At 37.8% G+C, this 22,014-nt stretch overlaps 1 protein-coding gene across 1 annotated transcript in view; it reads left to right on the top strand.

The window, feature by feature from the left end:
- The window catches only part of EFNB2 (ephrin B2), a 42,719-nt gene that overhangs the window by 8,948 nt on the left and 11,757 nt on the right, over positions 1 to 22,014 (top strand). The window contains exon 2 of the mRNA XM_071742838.1: positions 13,435 to 13,718. Coding sequence (XP_071598939.1) covers positions 13,435 to 13,718 — 284 coding nt within the window. The remainder of the gene's footprint in view (positions 1 to 13,434; positions 13,719 to 22,014) is intronic.

Here is a 22,014-nt window from a genome sequence, read left to right as displayed (position 1 = left end):
CACTTCTGTCCCCTAATTGGAAAAAAGAACCCCAAAACCCCAAACCAAATATAAAAATCCAAAAAAAAAAAAAAAACCAAAACAATACCAACCCAAACCCAAACCCAGCAAAGAGGCTTTGAGGAAACAAGCACATTGCGCTCAGTATGTTTCTGAAAGCCAAGTATGAAAACAAAATGGCAGAATTAAAAACAGTGTTGCCGTTCTTCCTCTGCCCTCAAGGACAGATAGGTCTTCAAAATTCAAAACTACAAAGCCACACACACAAGTTGCCTAAACTTGAAGTGTCTTCATTTTGATTTTGTCATTTTGAAATATTTGGGGGGTTTGTGCTTGTAAATTCATGTTTAATCTTAGCCTGATTTCCAGAGATTTTCAAGCACATTTAAATGCAGAATTAAAATAGATAATCTTAAATTACATATTGAATATTGTGTAGTTAATTTGCTATTTCTATTTTACTACCTCATAGCAACTATGTTCAAATATTCTGTCCAGCTCCCGTTGAACTCCATGAAAATACCTTCAGTGGTTCCAGTGAGCATTACATTAGCCTGCAAGGGCTTACATTGCAAATGGTTTTCCATTACAGGCAAATTTTTTTTTCTTATAATGAAAATCTATCATTATACTCCAGGAAAGGAAACATCTAGAATTTATTTTTTTTTTCCATAATAATTGTGGTTCAGAGAACTTTCTTTTTGATATTATTATAAACATTGTCAAAGACAGCGAATAAGGGCAGGACCTCTATCTTTTTTGGCAATCCTGGCTAGCCAACACCCAGTGTTTATTGCGGTATCAGCATGGTAATTATAATGCAGCTGATTTAAACTTTGATGTAATAGTCTACGCTTTCTTCTGGTTTTGAATGTAGATTCTGATCCAGAAAAGATAAAGGCTGGTAGAGGATTATGTTGCTAGGTGAATCATTCCTGATGTATGGCATATACATAACTAGAAGATGGTTTTTTTTTTTTTGGTTTTTTTTTTACCTATAGTTTTATTTTAAAATGTCTTCTTGTTAATGGTTTAAATAGGATTTACAGAACATTATGTATTAGGATACGGAGCTGCGTACTTGAAAGAATAACCAAGTTTTACACATCAACAGAAAATGAGAAATTATATGGCTTGTTTTATACAGGAGGGTAGGTTAGATGGTGGAATGATGTGTCAAGCTGAAAAATCTGTGATGCTGCAGATTGCTTCTTACTGTTTTGTTAGCTTTTGTTTGAATTTACTTAGGTACCCAAACCAAAGAATAACAGTGGGAAAATGCACTGTAAAGGGAAGTGCAAGTTAAATATGAGGTATTTCAGATTTATTATTATTATTAGTTAAAGCCCAGTCACAATTGAATGCTATTTTATTTTGTATTGGGAGTTCTGCCAGACTCCAGCCTGTCAGAGCTGAGAATACTCAAATCAAGCCCAGGCCTATTTCTGCAGCAAACGGGAATCCTGGCTCCTTGCCTGCGGATTCATTCAGGAAGGCCCATCTGGCTTTTGATGTTCTGCAAGTTAGAAGCAGTTTGTTTAAGGAACCTATGTAGCAAGCACTAGTGAAAGCACATATAACTGTGCTTCTGACTTTCTGAGTAGTGCATCTTTTCATATTTTCATTTTTGCTGTTGCTAGCCATCTGCCTAACTACTGCCTTAGCAGCAGTTGGTTTCTGTACCTGTAAATTTGATGTTGGGAACATCTTGATTCCTTTTGGGGATTTGCGATCCCATAGCATTCACTGTCCACACTTCAGTTGCTTTCTTCATGTTTAATTAATTTCAGTTTAGTCCAGAAGCAGTTTAGCTTAATCACAGCACAACACTTGACCTTTAGGGCTTTTTGACTTTTCTTTTTCAAAGGTATTGCCACGCTGTACAGATTAGCTGAACAAAAGAAGGTCATGTTGGCAGGCAAGATTATTAGTATGCATGATAAATATTTCAAAAGAGATAGTTTTTAGTGGTAATTACTGTTTCTCCTATTTTTTTATCAGACAGTTTTCATGCACTTTTTGAAGAAAAACAAAAGCCAAATCTTCATTTGCTTATGGTGGTCTTTTCCATTCCGTGGGTTGGTGTGTGACAGCAAGGCAAGCAAGACTGTACTGTGCTGCTAGTTCCTGGCTGTGTCCTTATTCAGAAAAGCTCATGTTAAGCATGTGCTGAATGCTGAATATTTTTGCTGAAGCGAGACGAATTTAAGCATGAGCTGTCTTGAACCAAGGCCAGAGCGAAAAGGTTTTTTGGGGTTGGACAAATACAGATCTCTCTGAAGCCTCTTTTTTTTTTTTTTTTTTTTTTTTTTAATATCATAAAATGATGTCAGAAGCTACAGCCCTGTCTCCACTTGGAACAAGTCTTAATTTTTGTGCAGCTTGTCAGTAGTCAGCAAATTAAAATGGAATGGCTGGAACTTCTACTCACCCTGGCTGTTTGCTGAAGTCCTCTGATGGTCTCTTTCACCTGGGATAAAGGGTGTCTGATTTAATGATCAATAGACTCAGGACCTTTACAGATTTTCAACTACTCCAGTGCGAGTTTAGCTTAAAGAGGCTCAATCCTGCAGCGAGCCAAAACCTGGTTATTGTTAGGTCAGATATGACTATTGCTGTGGAGGTGACAGTGGTCACCTGGTTTTACTCAGCTTCCAGAAGTCAGGCAAACTTTGGAAAAGTTTGTATTTAAGTTAGAATGCAGGGTCTCCATGCTTGTGAGTCAATGAATCTTGGGTTTAATGTGAGATACAAGTGCAGACTGATTGTAGATCTCCCATTTAAGTCTTTATTTAACATAATTTACTCCCACCTGAAAACTGTCACTTTTTCTCACATAGAGAGGAAAAGGAAGAAGTACAGGAGTGATAAAGACATGTATTTGGATTCTGAAAAATCTTTGCATAACAGTGAGTTGACAAAATAGTTTTGGTCACACAATGCTGTTGTTATTTGGCATAATTTTTCCTCAAAGTTAACAGCTTCCAGGGTTTCCTTATGCAGGCAAATGGTATGAAGTAATGTATTTTCTAACAACTGCAAAGCAGCTGAATTTTTTTCTCTGAATCTGAGATATAATCACTGATTATTAATGTCTCATCAAGTAAGAAGACAGTCCCCGCCCTCTTTTATAGACTTTGCTTGGAGCGTGTCTTGGAACAAGACTGCACAGGTGTGAACAAATTGTAGTTAAGAGAAGGAAGACTGCAAGCTCTGGTTGGTATCCCTGTATTGTGGCTGACACAAGATTTGTTTCTGTAATAGGAACGGTGGGGAAGAGCACAGAATAGCACAGCAATAGAACAATCTGGTTTTATTGTTTCTTGTGATTTACAGTGGCCTTTTTGAAAAGTAGTTCTGTGGCGAATGGCAGCTGCTCTCTGTTAGCTTTCTAAAAGCAAAGCCTCTAGTGAGTTGTGCAAGAAGCACACATGGTTTGGTTTGACTTTTCTTTCCATGCTAACTACTGCTTTGCATCGTTTCAACAAAGCTCCATCTTTCTTGGGTTTGGCACACCCATCCTCTGTGTGCACAAGTCAAGTGGAGAAGTGGTTTTGTGTTACGCCGAATTCATGGCACAGATTTTTTTTATTTTTATTTTTTTCTAAAATCCAAACCATATAAATACCTGATTATCTTTGCTGCAAGAGCAAAGAACTACTTTAATATTCCCAGTAGCATATTTTGAACAACAATTCTTTAATTAAAACAACATTGGTCTCTTCCTGTATTCCATGGCTAGCAAATGAGAGAAAACACCAGTGTTAATATCAAAGGGAGTCAGTTTTCATTACAGTAATGGTTCAATTGTGCAATGCTGTAGGCAGTGAAATTTAATATTATTGTGACTTGTATTGTAATTGTAGGATGACAGAGGAAAATGGATTAAGTTTAAATATAAGTGTATGAAGCAGCACATGGACTTTGTTGAATGGAAGCTGAGGGCTGGGGTAGAACAGGTCCCCCTCTGGCTCTGTCATAATGAATTAGTATTTTGTAAATAACTGCCCAGAAGACTATAGATTTATTACCTTTTGTAGATATGTGTGGACACACAGACATACATGGATTCTGTACTGACTGTAATTGCAGTGTGGAGTTGCAGAACGAGTTTATGCCTGTAGGCTTGCAGGGTATTTGAATGTCTAGGCTTCTTGTCTTCACCTATCATGAAAATATTCTTGCCTGCCAGTTTGTGAAGTTTTCTTCTGAAGGATACACCCATCCTTTCAGTTAAGGGATTGCTCATGAATGTCCTCAGAGGGGAAAGCCTTTTGTCATGCTTCTCTTCCCGATGAATAAAACCACACTCAAGTTGCAGATGATCTTTGCTTTAGAAAATCGTTCTAGAGAAACAACTAGTGCTAATGAGCAATATCCCTTCTTTCCCAGGTGCCAATATGCATGCAGATTAAAATGGAAAATGGTAATTTAAACCGAGATCGTTACTGATCTCTGTTAGATTAGGGACAATGAAAACTAGATGGTTCGTGTGTTTACATGTAGGCAAGTGGAAGATGTCCCCAAAGCAGTGCCTGATAGTCTTACTAGTTCATAAATAGGATGCCCTGTCGACTAACCCCATATCTTCACAGCTTTTTTCAGAGACGTTCATGTTGAAACCTGTTCTAATGTTAAAGTGCAAAAGGGGGCAGTAAAGTGCTATCCAAAAATGTTTATTTTTTAAAGGTATTTTTTGTAGCAAAAGTTGCATTTGTCAATAGTCTTATAATCTCCCATATTTAAAATAACGATCACATGAAGATCTTCTGTTTGAAAGCCTTATAAATGTCCCCAGAGTGTTACATTAAGCTTTGTGGGAACAATGTTTGCTCTGTCATTTAACTCTGTCCTGAAAGATGTTACATATTTGGAAGGAATCAAAGGCAGGAAGCTTTCCTCAGATATATTTAGGACATAGCTATAAGAAGCACTTCTGAAAGAATTCCAACTTTGCTAATCATGTCTGGTTCTCATGTTGTGCCTTACCAGCACAGTGGTTCTGGAAAAACAAAATGAAAAGAATGCTGAGGCTAGGGGTTTCTGCTTGAAGTACTAAAGCGTGTAGTGGTGGCATGGGTCAAGAGTTGGGCTCTCATCCAGACCCGCATGCATCATTTGTCAAGAGGTAACTAGAAAGAGCAACTAATCACAATGCACCTACTGAGTGTTTTCTCTCTCAGAAATTCCTCAGAATAAGCCATTTATACAGATTGCTGCTGCTCTCCACTGCAGGCACTTGCATTTTTTAAACTCTGTGTTGAAAGTATGTCTCTGCTGAAATGCAATAAAAAGGAGAACGTGGCTGTGTGCATTTCTGTGCTTGTGCATGAGAAGAGAGAGAGCAATGATTGCAGGAGTGAGCCCCTCTTTGCTGAAGCTGAGTAAGCCCATCACTGTGGTGAGGGCTCCTATTTCTCTAAATGCTGATGAAATGTTAATATAATACCCTTTAAAATAGCATGTTGGTCATATCTAAGGTGGTTGGTTGCTTTTTTGTTGTTTTGGGTTTTTTGGGGGGTTTTTGTTTGGTTTGTTTTTGTTGGTTTTTGGGGTTTTTTTTTCTTCTTTTTTCCTTAGGAGACTGTCCTGAAGCACATTAGCAGTTCTTTTATGGTAACCAGAATTGATTTTGTAAATGGATCAGAATTCTCAAGTGCTTTAAGTACTTTTAGCCTAGCAGTAATTGCTTTCTGCACAATAATACAAAAAGCTAATTGCTATTAATAGTGCTTTATGTGGAGGTCATGTATGAAAACTGAATACAAAATGTATAATTTAAAAAAAAATTCCTTTGTCAGCCTTGTTAAAAAATGAATTGTACATCTTTTGAGCATTTCAAGCCTTACCCTGTGGTAAGTGTTCTAAGCCAGCTCTTGGTTCTCATTGTGGAGAAAAAAACAGGTTTGTTTTTTGTTTGTTTGTTTTTTAAGGCAGATGTGTTTACAGCAGGAAAACTGTGCATCTCTTTTTGCACCCTGGATTTACATTGGGGATGGAGTAAGTTGGGTAAAGCACAAGTCGGTCTGAAGGTTTTAGTTATGTAGCAGGGGTTTTTTTGCTTTGCTCGGTGAGTGAAGAGATGAGCAGCAAGGGAAAGGGGCAGCTTTCCAGCAAGAGTGAACTATCTCATTCAGGCAGAGATGGCATCCAGTTGAAACATATACGTTGTCTTACAGCAAAACCCCTTATGGCAGCTGTGCTTTGGGGGGGCTGAAGGCAGGGTGCTGCCTCTGCTTGGCTGGGTGGGATGGGGAGAGGGGGCTCCTGGTGTCCTTGAGTCCTGGTGTCCTTGGTTACTCGGAGATGCCACAATCCCCTGAAGAGGAACTGCATAGTGGGTTACCTCTGCCTGAGCCCAGGACTGGAGTAACCCTGAAGGAGAATCTACTGCACCTCCTTTGGCTTATTGGCTTGTTCCACGGAAAGAGATTACATCCGTAACCTCATACATCACAGCTATTAAGAAACCAGATTTTCTCTTAGAAGAGTTTCTCCAGTAAGATGTATTCTTTGCCAGGCTGCAGATGACCCTCTGTTTATGTGAAGAGTGAAAAGGGTAAGGTTCTTGCTAAATCTTATGTCTTAGCTGCTGGTTTTGTACTCTCCCAAGTGCAAGGGACCTTTAGATTTGTGACAGCCCTAAGCTGAACAGAGTGAAGAAGTTGTATCTCTGCATCAGCAACAGTCACGAGGTATCTGAATGAGGGGAAACTCATGAAACTATCGAGGAGACTGATCAGAGCATTTTCTGACATGTTTGAAGAGGCATAGTGTCTGTGAGTGCCACTGTACAGTGGAAGCTGGGTGCTCCTATTAGAAATCCTTTGTTGTATTCTAAATGCTTTCCTCTAGTATTCTGCAAAAGGTAACATGATGAATTGCTAACCAAAACAGGAAAAAATTCATAAATGCTCCTCGTTCCCCATTTATGTAAAAATTTGGGTTAACACCGTAATGCCGCAGAATCATTCTTGTGTAGGTTATTAAGATTTCAGCTGTAAATATTTTGCATTGTTCTGCCCTACTGAAGTCAATGGAAGTTTTGCAATTTATTTCGGTAAGAATAGGTCCAGGAAAAGGCACTAAGAATGGCATCCATTTGCGTGGCTCCTTGAGACACAGGAAATGGTGGCACCACTACCCTGTTGTATCCATAGTGGTGACTGAACAATGTAAACCCTTGACCATTCCCTTTTTTTAGTGCAATACATGCATTTTCCTGAAAGAAAATGGACTCCTTTGTGTCTGAGGATGGGTGAGGACAAGGTGTTCCACAAGCCAGGATGGAGTTTGGCTACATTTGCAGTGTACTGTTTCAAAACACTTAGGGACTTGGTGCAGGTTTTATTGCAGGAGAGCGTGAACCCCCAGAAAAGAGATTCATCTCTTGCAGTGGAAGTGAGAAGTATGAGAGCTGCAGTTTTAGAAACTTGTGCTATAGTATTTTATAATCTGGCTTTGTATAATGTGGGACTTACATTAAAGATCTCAAGGGATGAGCATGAATTCCTATATTTATTTGTTTGAATTACATTTAGTTCATTGCTTACATGAATAATTTCATTAACTGTGTGGAAAAATGTTACATATAAATAAAGGTCAGCAGATTAAACTTTTTAAATTTTATTTAAATTAAAAAACATGCCTACTTAGCATATTCTGTAAAGCTTTGTTACATTATTAAAATAATCTATTAATACTGTGTTGGCAAGAAAAAGTACCTTTCAAAACTCCCTTAAAATAATTTTAATAATATGAAATGCTGTACTTCTTTTGTTTTCCAAGTTCCATTTGCTAGTCTGTGTATAAAGCCAGTCTGCCTTCTTACCATGTCAAACTATGGTAATTTTTCTTGCAAAGTCTTCACTTAAGAGCAGTGCCTTTCTTTTTAACCAAATTCTATACCCATTTTGAGAGAGAAATTCCACATAAACATTTTTTTTTAATTTTTGGTGAAGCTTGTTTTTCTGTCTGTTCCACAGCAGTCATTGACCTTCTTTTCACTGAACTCACCTTCAATTAATTCGCCTAATCTGGAGTAAGATCAGTCCTATAAAATCACTGCAAAATGTGAAAAGACTCAGGTTTACAGCTGGGTGTATACCTTATATCCACATGAGGTATCTCTGCATAGGATCCTGAATATAACAGAAACTAATGTGGAAACTCTGCATGAAGCAAAGAACTGTCTTAGCATAGAACATTGGTCTATTTTTTATATTTTTTATTTTATTCTGTTTGAAGTCTTTGCAAATCAGTTAACTGGGGTTTATGTCATTCAGCAGGCTGTGATTAGGCCATTTCTACTTCACTAAACTCACTAGGACCTTTTCCTAGAACTTTTATTTGCTTTGCATGAGGCTGGTAGGACTTTTGCCTTGCTTAAATACTACTCTTGTGGACAAAATGATACTCAAAATATGAATGATGTTGATTTTCCAAAAGTCAGATGATGAATAGTTGTACTATTTAATGACCATTATTTTTAAACAGTAAGGACTTGTACATGGAAAGCTGTTCTGTATTCTGTTTCAGTTTGCACTTGTACAAGTAACAGACTTGACACACTGTGTTGTTAGTATTTGTGACATTTCCTTAATAAAACTTTTCAATTAATAACTTTATAGTCAGATTGGTAGTTAAACTTCATAAAGTTAAGTGGGTAGGATTCCTTAACGGGAGGTTTCAGGCTGCATTTTAAGAAGTATCTTGATTGTTCGCATTTTTAGGGTTATTTTTGTTACATTAATTTTAAGTTAACTGCCTACACCAATTAGTTCAGGTAAGGTATTAAAGCACAGAAATTTGGCACTGTTTCCCTAGTTAAATATGCAAGATTCTCAACAAGAACTAACACACGCTTTATAAAAAATGCATTTATTTTATAATTACTGGGATATAGAAATCTAATTGTGCATATATATGTTTATAGTATGTGTGTACATACATAGTTTTGCAAGTTGGGAAAAGCATTTTTTACATCAGTCTGTACTGGTTAAGAAAGTCTCATTTGGAATTTACTTCTAAGAATTTTACCTTTTGATAATTTTGGAGTTTCAGAAATGTCTGCAGGAATAGTAGAATTTTCTCAGTGAAAAAGTGCTGATATATAAAGCTCCAATTTTTTTGAGAGTACTATTATGACAAGAGGTAGATTTGAGTGGCTATCATTAAGGAAAACTCCTTTATAATTTAATATGTTGGAATGTGCCAAGTTTCTCTAAACAGATAGATTCTTAGGAAATTAGTTGAAAATTGTATTTAATATAAATTTTAATTTTTGTAAAATTTTACAATCAAATTTAATTTCTCTAGGACTTTGACCAGTAAAGGTACATTAGTGCCAGGAAATGCTGGGCTTTAAAAGCAGTATAGTACAAAAAATTTTTGTAACATTGTTGGGAGTGGGAAATAGGCTACTCTGTTCCTGCTTTCTGTTCATGTGTCATATGAATTTTTGCTCTGATATAAGTCTTATTTTTAAAAAGGTTTGAGAACTCTGCATGTTGTTGTTACCTGATAACCTCATGACTAGTTGGCTGTGTGGGAGAAATTCACATCTTTGGGCTTTTCACAGATGTCAAAAGTCACCCACAATACACCAGTTTGGGGCTGGCAGTAAAAATGCTCCCTGTATCCAAAAGAAGATATCTCTATCCAGACAGAAGGCAAATTAATTTAATTGTAGAGCTTTCAATGTACTTAATATAATTTCCTGTACTTTCTCACAGTAAGCACTGGGATTATTGATTGCGAGCAAGATTCTTTGAATGTTCAAGTCTCACAGTATCTGGCTGCTGACAGAAATCAGTCAGGAAACTCACTAAGCATTTTTCCTAAGTTTTTTTTGGAGTACGAGAGCCTATATTGGTATGGAGGTTTCCCAGTTGGGGCTAAGAAGCAGCAACTTATAAAGTTAGATTTTTGTAGAAAGCAATAGTTCCAGTGCTGTTGCTACCCTGACTGCTCAAAGAACATTTCACTGTCCCACCCAGCCACAGGAACAAAGCAGCCTCCTTGGATCAGTCACAGGATTCTGAAAACTTCTTGCTCAGCCTTTATGTTATTTCTGTTTGGAGAAAAAAAATAATGAATTTTTTTAATTAGTTGAAGGCACATTCTGATGCGACTTTTAAAGCCAGCTCATTAACTTGATTTTTACAGATGCCACCCTGCAAATATTTCATAAGCGTTGATGCTACCCTCAATGCTTAAGGCTACATCAGCAGTTGCAGAACTAAAGATTGAGGATTAATCCTCAGGTTTTTGTTAACCTCTACCATGGCTGAATGCACATTGTCCTCTTTTCTTTAATAGAAGGTTTTAAAAAATAGGATAAAAAAATCAGTAGTCTTAATCCTCCTGACATTTAATAAATAGCTTCAGAAAATGCTTAGTACCCAGCAAAAGATTTATTTAAAGTCTTTATGAAAATACAGTAGCAAAAGAATTACACAAATGAAGGGATAATAATCAGGCCTACAACTAATCAGCCACTCTTAAATTTTGTGGTTGAACTGCAATGCATGAGGTGAAATTTTTTTATTCACTCCATCCATATTTGTGCTTTATTGTTGTAAGAAAATAAGGAAAGGAAATTGAAAAAATATCTTTCTCATAAAGGTCATGGTCAAAATGGCAAAGTGGAAAAAATTTCAATACAATCAAGTTCTCAGATTAATCCTTTCATTTTTCATCCTTTTTTCTTCTTTTTTCTTTCCACCAGTGTTAGATCCTCCAAATTCAAAAACTCAAGTGGAAGGAGAGTTAACAGTTCTCAAACTGTAGAGACTTCAGAGCCATAGCAAGAATATTTCCCTGCTGTAAAGCATAACGACTCTGTAGTTTTAAAGCTCTTGTAAAATGTGTTTTAGCTGTCTGCTGGGGGTGGTTCTGTCCTCTACCTTTTATGGGGCAGTTCCTGCCTACTTAACCAGGGCACACAAGTGCAGTTTCTCTCTGGTTGCTGTTTCTGAGGGTTGCCTGGCACGCTCTTTCTGAACCCATCCTGTTTGCTCTTGGAGTTTGCAATGAGAGCAGATGTGGCTGCTGCTTCTTTGTTACACACATGTATGTACATGAAATCTAAAATTGGAGTCAGTGGGTTTTGTTGGTGTGTGTTTCTAACCTTATGAATGCCATTCATTATGCATGGGAATGTAAGTTGATTATCTAAAAACGAAGATCCAGTCCTCAGAAATATCACACGTTTCATATTAAACGTTGCCATTACCTGAAGAAGAATTCCTGGCAAGAAGGAATATTTGCAGTGCTGGTAGTGGAATTTTTCAGTGACCAGCCTTTGTCCTGGCGTGCAAATGGTGGAATACAAGTAATTTTCATCTTTCTGGTAAACACAGGAGAAAAGTAAATAAGGCTGTGGTCAGAAAAGGTGGTAAAGTCAGTTGCAATTGACCGAGGTCGGCTCAGAAGCTCACTCAGTCCCTTTACCTTTGCCTGGTTGGAGATGATCCTAGAGAGCCTGAGTCAGAATCCGTGCTGCTCCCTTGGGAATGTTTGCTGGCTGGGATCTTCCATCATTTCTGTGGCAACCTTACAGAGCTGGCCTCTCCCTCCATTGTTCCTCCTCAGGCTGGTAACTCCAAGGAGGGTGCGTTTTCCACCTTACTTCAATTTTTTTCACCATTTCAGCTTTCAGGAGGTGGTAGTCAACTTGTTCCTTTGGGGTGTCTGTAAACTGGAGGAGGAGGTGCAGCTTTGCCCCATCTCCAGTACATCTCAGCTTGCACAGCCATGGCCAAGCCTTGTTTCTATAGTTTGGAAATTATGCTGCACAGCATAAAAGAGCGCAGTGATTTATCCATAAACAGTTGCTTTTCTTGCCATAACATTTAATTGTTCATTTTTCCTAAATCTGTAATTATGTGTCTTTGTCCTGCTTTGTGCTGCTTCACAACAAATATTTCTTACACAGGCTTTGTGATTAAAAATAATCCGGCTCAATTAGCACAGATCATAAACTCTCATTGTATGGGAGCAAGCAGTTATAAACGAGGGATTCAAAATTTGGGGCATTGCATCAGCACTTTCTCTAATTTATTAAGTTTTACCCCAGTTCTACCCAGTGCTGGTGGGCTGGGTTGGGCTGCCTTAGCCAAGCCAGAGGTTGGAGGTCGCTGACGCCTACAGCTTTGTTCTTCTTGGGTCTTAATACTGTAATTTAAAGTTTCCAGGAAGGCTGCCTGTGAATAAACTAGATTTACTACATGTGCTGTTTAAATGTTAGCACTTGGAGAAGGGTGTTCATTAGGCCACAATTGTTTCAGTCCTTTTTCAGGATTCTCCATTAAGGGAGCTCTTTGGAAAAGGCTCTCAGGCGGGAGAAAGAGGAAAGAAAGTCCTGCATTCGAGGACATTGTGTCATTGGCTGTAGTTCTAAAACATGCACTTTTTCCTTAATTAGAACAAATATATCCTGAAGAGAAAAATAAATAAACAAACAAGCCTGCTGTGGTTTTTGCCCTTGTGAGAACAAGGCTCTTCATTTTGTGGATCAATCAATAAAATAAGTAATTATTTATATTTTTCTTTGTGGTAAAGTTTGCCTATAAATTAATACATGTGGGAAAGTTACAATGTTTCATCTAACCCCAAAGATTAAAGCTCACTGCCAGTTTGTGTGAGAAGTCCTAGGGAATACTAAAGCAAAAGCCCACCTGTGTCATTTGCAGCACAAAAAAAGAAAAAAAAAGGCTAAAATAATGATGGTCAGAATGGAGTCTTACAAAGAGAAGAAATCATGGTACACCCTTTTGGAAAAGTGTTTTATCAGAAGTATGTGGGGTCCCTGGGTCAGGTAGATCTCTGTCCATCCCAATTCTATAGACATGAGCGTGGTGAGTGATTGTTGTTCCCTTGAATTATGCTATTAATATAAATCAGCATCTTAATATGTTGGTAACTCTAAAGTCTTAGGTGTTTTCTTTCCCACATGTCTGCTAAGAGGGGGTAGAAAGATTACTCTTGTCATTCTCCTATGTCCAAAATTAACAAAATATGTACAAGAATAATAAACATATTACCAAAGCAGAAAAACAGGATTGTGGACCATCAGACATTATATTAGCTGCTGTAAATGCCAAATTTGGAAGAAACAGCAGTGGCTGGCAGAGACATAAAGCCTACTAGAGTTTCCAAAACTGGGATAAGGACGATAAGACACAATGAATCTGTAATTTCCAAGTTCTAAATAAATATCTTGTTGTTATTAATTTGAGTCAGGCCCAAGCTATTAAGATCTGGTTTGCTCACACTGTGATTTTGGTTTTGGAAACTCTGTGTTTGTTCTTTTTTTTTTTTTTAATCCACAACAACTGCTACTTTTATGGATGAGTCTTATCAAGTGTTTTACATTTTCCCTTTTTTTTTCTCTCTCTTTTTTTTTTTTCCTTTTTTTTTTTTCTGTTTTAGATTCCTTCCTGGACAAGGATTGGTACTATATCCACAAATAGGAGACAAACTGGATATTATATGCCCAAAGGTGGACTCTAAAACTGTTGGCCAATATGAATATTATAAGGTCTACATGGTTGATAAAGACCAAGCAGATAGCTGTGCTATTAAAAAGGACAATACACCTCTACTCAACTGTGCCAAGCCAGATCAAGATGTTAAATTTACCATCAAGTTCCAAGAGTTCAGTCCTAATCTCTGGGGCCTCGAATTTCAGAAGAACAAGGACTATTACGTCATATGTAAGTTCAAAATACCATTTGTTCATTTGTATTAGTTCTCTTACATGTCTTGTAAATTATGTGCAAACTAAGAAGAATGTGAATGGGTTTGTATTCTTTGCTCAGAAAATATTTTCTTGCCAGCATCTTCTCAACATTATCCCTGATTTCTAGGGGTCCTCTGTCTCTTTTTTTTCCTTATTTTGTGTAAACCAAATCAGATTGTACTTGCATACCTGTAGAGGGCTGCTGGTTTGGTGTGTAATACTGTGTCCTGTATTCACATTGAAAGTTGTGTGCAGCTAAACCATGATGTGTTTCCTGCCCTCAGCTCCTGTGGCCGTGCCGTGCAACGGCCTCGCCCTTGGGTACCTTTACACCAGGAGCAGGAGTAGGGTGTAGTAGTAGCCCAGCCATTCTGAGCTGAGGCATCCTACATGATACAGCTGGACATTGCTCCAAGTGACCCAAGGATTCTTGCAGTGACCTTTTGGACGCTTTTGACAGTGGAATTTCCCTGCAAGCCTCGCTGCCATACACACCTATCGTGTCCACAGAGTAGTTAGGAGGGTTCTTGGGCAAACCCTAGATTGGCATGATCTTGAGCTTCCTCCCTTTTAATGGTCCCGGACTTGTAAAAAGAATGTGCCTGACACAGGCCTTATAAACTTTGTGTGAGTTTTAGTCCGGTAAAGGATTTATGGCTGAAAGCAAGTCTGGAGGTAAGCACTGTGTTAAGTGATTCAAATTACTTACGATGTGTAAAGTTAATGATGTGAATCAGAAGTTAGCATAAGCTGAGACCTCAGCAGTACAACAACAATTTACATTAGCTGAGGTTTTGTCACTGTAATACTATGGTCTGTGGATCTCATTTGGCCCTATGGAGACTTCTGAAGTCTTAAGCAAGGATCACCAGTTAGTAGGATATGGATACATTCTGTGTATTGGCTTTCTGGTAGTTACAAAGATGTTAGATAGTGGTATGTGTTATTCCTACAATTTTCTTGAAAACTGGGGGGCTTGTATTTTGCATAATGCCCGCTACTCTAAATATTTCTTGTATTTCTTTGATTAAAATATTAGTAATTTTACAAGTGCTCCGAGCAAGTACTTTTAAAATCCTTTTTAAATGGAAATTCTTTTAATGTAGATTAATGCTCACTTTCCAGTTACATCTATAATGGTACACATGGTCTATAAAACAGGTTGTATGCCACAGAAACTAAGTAAGAATTCACTGTATTAAATATTAAATGTAGAAATTACTAAGTAGAAGTTGTGGGAGATATAAACACCATTTTTTGGCTTTTAAGGTTTGACAAAAAAAGATCACATAAAATAGATTCTTCCTCTGTTTATTCAGGGGCATATAAAAAACCTAATCCCACTTACACAGCATTTAACTTTGACAAATTTGTAATCCAGTGAGATTTACCAGTGTAAAAACTGCAAGTGTAGGTTTTGAGAGACAGTTGTTTGTAACTGTTGAAAATGTGTAGCATAAAAATGACCACAATGTTGGCTTTAATGATAAAATACATTCAGTATTTAGTGCTGCATTTAAAAAGATGCACATCAGACCATCTGTAGTGGAACAAATGGCATTATTATAATTATTACCTGAAAATTATGGGGACAAATAGAGCTTTCTGATACTGTCAGTTCTGTCATAACTATGTCATGGATTTACTTAGAGAATTATTAAATATGTCTCATTTTCATTAGTTTTGTATTATTATTTCATTATAAGCAATAAGACATAATAGACATTGCATTTCCTGGAAGATTACAGTATAGTTTGGTTGAAAGAACTTGCTCAGCCTTCAGCCTAGTACCTCAAAAGTCACACTGGCCTTGCAGTAATACTGGAGTGCCTTAGGATATTACTTTCCTTGCTCATTTTGGCATAAACAAATGGCTAATTTATCACTATATTGCTAGCATAGTAACTGAGCTACAGGAAGGTTACCCATACATTTTAATAAGTCAGACAGAAAAACAAACAACACAAACCCTGAAAACCCAGCCATCCTGAAGCTAAAACTCCTGCTTTTCTGTCATTCAGGGAGAAAACAATGAACTCAGTGATGTTGATCTCAGAAACACTAAGAAGGGTAGAAAACTAGGCCAGGGCTCAGCTAGGACACCATTTTACAGAGATACTGGAGCTAGATAGGATTTTAACAGTTTGTTTTCAAAAGCTCAGAAACTGACACGGCTTTTTCAGATGCAAGTTCTGGTAGTCAGGATGTTTAATGTCAATTTTAGAGGTAATATAGTACATCTTAATCATGTATGCAAATCAGGCCATAAATCATTTGCTTACATCCCTGCTCTCAGACCTGCAATTTAACACGTGTGCATGAAAGGGGAATGCACTGGGTCTCCCACTGACTAATACTACTCACTTTCTCTCTCTCTCCTTCATTCTTTCTCTCTTTTGCTCTTTCCTTCTTTTTTCCTCTCTTTCTCCATTTTTTTTATATGGGAGTTTTGGATTTTGTCTTAAATTTATGGTAGTTTTTTGGTGGGTTTTTTGTTTGTTTGAGGGGTGGGAATGCTGTGAAGTATAGGCAGTAATGTATCTTATTTGCCAGCTTTTGATTTTTGACGGATTTTATAGGATCTTGTATTCCTTTGGTTAAGGGGCATCAAACACACCTGAGACAAGATTTTACTGACCCCAGCATCTTTGCAGTGCTCACTATGGCTGTCTGCAGCCTCATTTCATGCTGTTGATGCTGACAGACTGATGCCTGTTTTGTCTGTCATCACATACCTTTATCATCTTGCCATTATTTGAAAACATGGCTTGTTTTTCTAAGGTAATAGTACGTGGTTTGTGGAGATGTATTAAACAGTAAAATCTCTATTCAGATTAGGGGTTTAGTCATATTGGGATGAATTGCAACACAGGATGAAACAGCTTCCTGAACCTTGTGTACCTTTAGGGAAAATGTGATTGTGCAGGAATTCTTTAAGCCATAATTTTTATAGCATTCTAATGTATTTATGATAGGTATAGCAGAAGGAGACCCTTTCTACTGACTACTTCCCTAGAGTTAAGCATATAAAAGATGCAACTTTTCTCATTTAATTTTTTTTTTTTTTTTGTGAAAAACATAGATGAGTTTTGGATGCCTCCTTCCACACTTAATAGTACTTTAATCCAAAAATAATCTTATCCATTTCTTGGCAAAATATCCTCAACCTGAGTATCAGGATCGAAAGAGTTAATTCTGTGAACAGCAGTACTTGGAAAGATGATACTGAATGGTATTGTGGAAGTGAATAAATGATGTAAGAGTGCCCTTGCTTTTTTCTTTCTTGCTATCATCAATTTTTGGTTCCTGGGAAATTAATAGATTCATTTTCCTCCAGTTATCTGATTTCTTTTCAGAAGAACTGGAGAAGGTCAAATGTACTTGAGATCTTGGAAGTATTGTTAGATTATCCTAAAATATGCAGCCATTCAGCTAATGCACTCTAAGTCTCTAAGGATACCCTTAAGCAGATGCATGAGGGAAGAAACATCACGCCCAACATCATAAATACCTGTGCAAAGGGCAAAGGGAAGCAGAAGAAGGGTGTGCAACTCTGATTATTTGTGCATTAAAAAGTCTTTTGACATCTTTGCATGGTTGGGGAACTAAGTATAATTTTATGCTGTTGTGGATTGCTCAGAATGAGCAACCAGCATGTTCTCAGTACTAAGGGATTTTTCTGCAAGTAGTTGGGTCATGGTGTAGCTGCTGCAGGACTTCTCCCAGGTGCTTGTATGGGAGCGTGGCACGTTAGTGTAATACAAACATACATAATACACCAACGCTGTTTACTTCTGGTGAATAGGAGTTGTTTTGGACCCTTACCAACAAACTTGGCCTTCAGTCAGAGGGCACAGGGAGCACTGTGGTCCCCCGGGTTTGCACTGAGGGAACACCCTGGGGAAGCCTGCAGGAATCTGTGCCAGAGGGAAGGGAGCAGTTCCACTCGGCTCCGAGCCGCCACCATGCTCCACGGAGAGTTTGGCCAAGCAAGCACGTACTCTGCTCACTTCATCTCTTCTTTTGCATGAGTAAAATTATGATTATGGGCTGGCATCATCGGCCTTAAAAAATTAGTCACCTGCAATGAAATCTTCACCTGTTCGAAATTTGCAAAAGAATGCCTTGAGACTTGGGAAGGAGCAACAGAATCGTCCTAAAAAAGGTTCCTGTAAAATGCTTGCTCTGCCTGTGACCTCGTTAGCCAAGCTTGCCGAGCTAATGATGCTCATTGGCTTTGACATTGGCAAAATGGAATACTCAGCTTTCCTTAAATGTTTTTTTAAAAACTTTTTTCAAGTGACCCATTTACATAATTGGCCTCTGGCTTAAATTAAAAAACATATATGTAATATATATTTGATTCCTGACTGATTTAAAGGTTTATACTGGCTAGCAGCACTACATTTTGGATAACTGCTTTAATAGTACTGTGGCGTTTAAAATCAAAACAGTCATTCTGAAACTTAAGCATTAGTTGAGTTTGAAAAAAACTCTTTATGTTTTCACTTTGTCATTCTGTTACAATTAAAGGGCAATAACTGTCTGAGGAAGAACACATTAAAGGACAATATAGATTGTACCCTAAAATATGGCCCAGCTGGGAAGAATAAATCTCTTTGCGTGGCTAAATAGATTTACATTAAAATGTTACTTTAGTATTCTGACCAGACAGTTTAAGTACTGGCTAATCTGGCTGGCTGGGCACTCTTGACACCTTTCTGAGGCAAGTTTCAGTCTGCAGCCTCCTGCATCTTCCCAAGCATTTAGTGAGAGCTACTGAAAGGGAAACAATATTTTTTCTTTGTTTGTGGGTTGATTCTGAACTAGCCAAAACTGTGACAAAACTGTATCAGAATTTCCATTCAGTTTCTTTTTTATCAAAGATGATTCCTATGGTTTTTGTTGAAGACTTTGTGGTCCAGGAATCTTTTGTTATTTTTTGTTGGTGGTAGTGTTAATGAAAGCCTGTGTGATAATAGCCCCCCCAGTTCCAGTTGTACAAAGATCACATTTTTTCTCTTTCCTTTCCCCTCCTCCTTGCTCAGAAAATGAGATAAATTATTTTCTTCTCACTGTAAAATGATATCCAGAGGTCAGTCTTTGACTTTGATGAGAATCTTTTAAGGGATATATCAGCAATACCACTTAGCTCTTGTTGAATTAAATATAAATACAGCTCATACAAATAATATTATTGGAGAGAAAAAAAAATCACTGTCTGTGCAGCCTCAGATTTCTAACAGAGTCTACAACGTACAGGATTAATGGAGTCATGGTCCTTTGGGGTTTATTCCAGACCACACAGGTCTTGTAAGAGAATAAGGGTATTTTAGATTGATGGACTTTGTTCATATTCAGTGCCATTACCTAGGCAATACCAACCGTTTATCTCCTTTAAAGTAGACAGAGATAGTTCAGCAGGAAATCTGTTATTATTACTCTATTCCTAAGGGAAGGAAATGAAAGATAGGAATGCTCAGTTTGTTAATTGAAGGCATCTTGTGAAAAAATACATTTATTCTCACACACAAAATATTCCAAATAGATGCGGAATCAGATGAAAATGAAGAATAATTATTCAGATTGGAAGGAAGAACTATTCAGGAAATACTAATGAATTAAACAGGTTTTAAAAATTCGTTGGTAGCTGTATAATTAGTCACTTATTTATTTTTCTCATTTTTTAGTTCCTCATAAACAATTTATAAATACTGGATATACAATCCATACAACAATAAGGGCCGCTTAAAGTGCTTTGCAAAAAACAGCTTAAACCCTGACCTTCTACAAGTTCTCTGTATGCTCAGGTTTACACATATATCCTTAATATGACTGTGTGCAGAACAGGGTTGGGTTGAGTGTGTGTTTTATGCTTTATATGCAGGATATGAGTAACTTTAAATCAAGGGAGTGTGTACTGGGGAGACATGCCATGCTGTGAGGAAAGCGTCTGCCTAAACTGAAACTTTAAAGCACACAAGCATACTGAAACCTATTTAATATTTAATTTATATTTTTTAATCTGTTTGGTGATGAGCATTTTGTCTCGTTAAGTGGGATGATAAGTCTTTATTATATATAGTTACTTATATTGTTTATGTTCCATATTACAGCATTTTAAGTCCTTAAATATAGGGCCAGAAACTGCATATGCTTATATGGAGGACTTAATGAAATTGATTTTGAACACTTGAAATTGTTTACCTCACTTAAGTCTTGACCTAGCTGGGATGAAGGTAAATGTACTTTTGTCTGAGAAATGCATTAGCTAAAAACCAGGATTGAAATGGTTGAAAATTGGGGTTAAATGTCAGTTTGGACTATCTTCCCTGACTTTAGTCAATCCTGAAAACTTTGGAGGAAAAATATTTCAGGATTTGTTTTTGATAAATCCTACTATAATACTAAGCCCTAATGGGCAATCTTCCAATTGTTGTTTTTTTTTTTCACTTCCAAGAAAATTATTCAAATATTTCTGTGAGTTAAAGGAGGATTAGGCTTAAGGTAGTCTTAGCAGTTCTTGGAGAAGAGTCCATACTAAGCTGCTAAGTCTAGTTTTAAAAAGCATATTTGGAACTTTGTTAGCATGACTTACCTGTTTTCTGTTCAGTAGATGAAGACAGCAAAAAATAACTAAATCTCAGTAGCAGACCTGTCCGTATGTGCTTACTGAGCTGCTGTGAAAGGAACAGAAGTCTGAATCCAAATCATGCCAGGGAAACTGAGATGGATGTGTTTTTCAAGTATTTTATGTTGGCACACGGATGCTCTAGACCCCAGCAGTGCAACTGATCACAGAACACAGCAAGGCTGAGTTTGGCTGGCACGTCTGCAGATTGTGTAGTCCCCTATTTAAGCCCCTGCTCCAGCAGGGTCTGCTGCTGCAAGTTGCCCAGGACCATATCCAGCTGTGTTTTGATTATCTCCAAGGATGGGGAGACTCCCCAGGCTGCCTGGACAACCTTTTCCAATGCTCAGTTACCCTCACATTTAAACAAATTTTCTCAGGATTAAGCAACACTCCCTGCATTTCACTTTGTGTCCATTGCTCCATGTCCTTTCACCAGGCACCACTGAGAAGAGATTGGCTCTTCTTTACTCTCACCCCCAGGTGTATATACACAGATAAGATCCCCCTGAATCTTCTTTTGATAGGTGCTCAGACACTTCTCTTCTATTTCATCATCTACATGAGCACTAACTGGAGCTGCTCTTATAAGCTGGTGTTTGTCTTATACTGGGGAGACCGTGAACCAGCACTCCAGCTGTAGCCTCACCAGTGCTTAGTAGGGGGGAAGAATCACCATTCTTCTGCCTGCTGGCAGTGCTTTGCCAAATGCTGCCCTGGAGGCTGTTTGCTGCCTTTGCTGCAAGAGCACATTGTTGGCTAGTGGGCAACTTGATGTCCACCAGGACCCCCAGTACCATTTCAGTAAAGCTGCTTTCCCGGTGTTTGGCCCCAACTGAAACTGGAATTCCACCTACCCCAGCTGAAAATTTATTCCACCTGCTGTCTAGAGGCTTGCCACAGCAGATTTAATAGCATAATCAGCACATTAATTATATAAATTGTGTTGAAAAAAAAATCCCAGAAAAAAGCAAAACTTAATAATACTAGTAAAACATCAGTGAAATATTAAAAACTGTGTGAACAACATTTTTAAAAATATTGATTTGCCTCTCTAGTTATGGGTTTTCAAAATTCCTAACATTGGAAGGATTAACTTACATGCCCATCGGAGTTTCTTAAAATGGACTAAGATATGCATATGTGCCATTGCTGAAGAAGCTAAACCCCTTGATTTCTTGTGGCAAGTATTTGAACTAGAGGTCCTGGAGCACCTTGAAAATTCAGAATGCTTTATTTCAGCAATGTTCCCTCACTAAGTTCCACTCCAAGGCTATTTGAAAGTTCTAAGCACAAACAAAAGCCAACTGCAATCAAAACACTGTTTAACTTCTGATCATCTTTGCCAAGTGCACAGTCATCCAATAGAGTCATAATTGATCTCAGCACTAAGGTGCCAAACTTTGTGTTCCTGAAGGATAGTTTGATGATGTAAATAGCTTTTTGTGTTTTGCAATAAAGCATGCTTTTGTTGTGCTTGATGTAAAAGCGGGAGATGAAGGTATTCTTTTATTGAAGCAAACATGTGGAAAATTGCTCTAGATTGTAATAGTATAGAGCATCTCCCCTGAAAGGAATGAGGTTCATCTATAGGGCAAACTCTTACCGTAGCACTTTATGGGGGTTGCTCCTGGACTCT

The sequence above is a fragment of the Heliangelus exortis genome, chromosome 1 (genome assembly GCF_036169615.1).
Source record: "Heliangelus exortis chromosome 1, bHelExo1.hap1, whole genome shotgun sequence".
NCBI classification, from domain to species: domain Eukaryota; kingdom Metazoa; phylum Chordata; class Aves; order Apodiformes; family Trochilidae; genus Heliangelus; species Heliangelus exortis.
The sequence above is the reverse complement of the archived record's forward strand: the minus strand, read 5'-3'. Positions and strand labels throughout refer to the sequence as shown.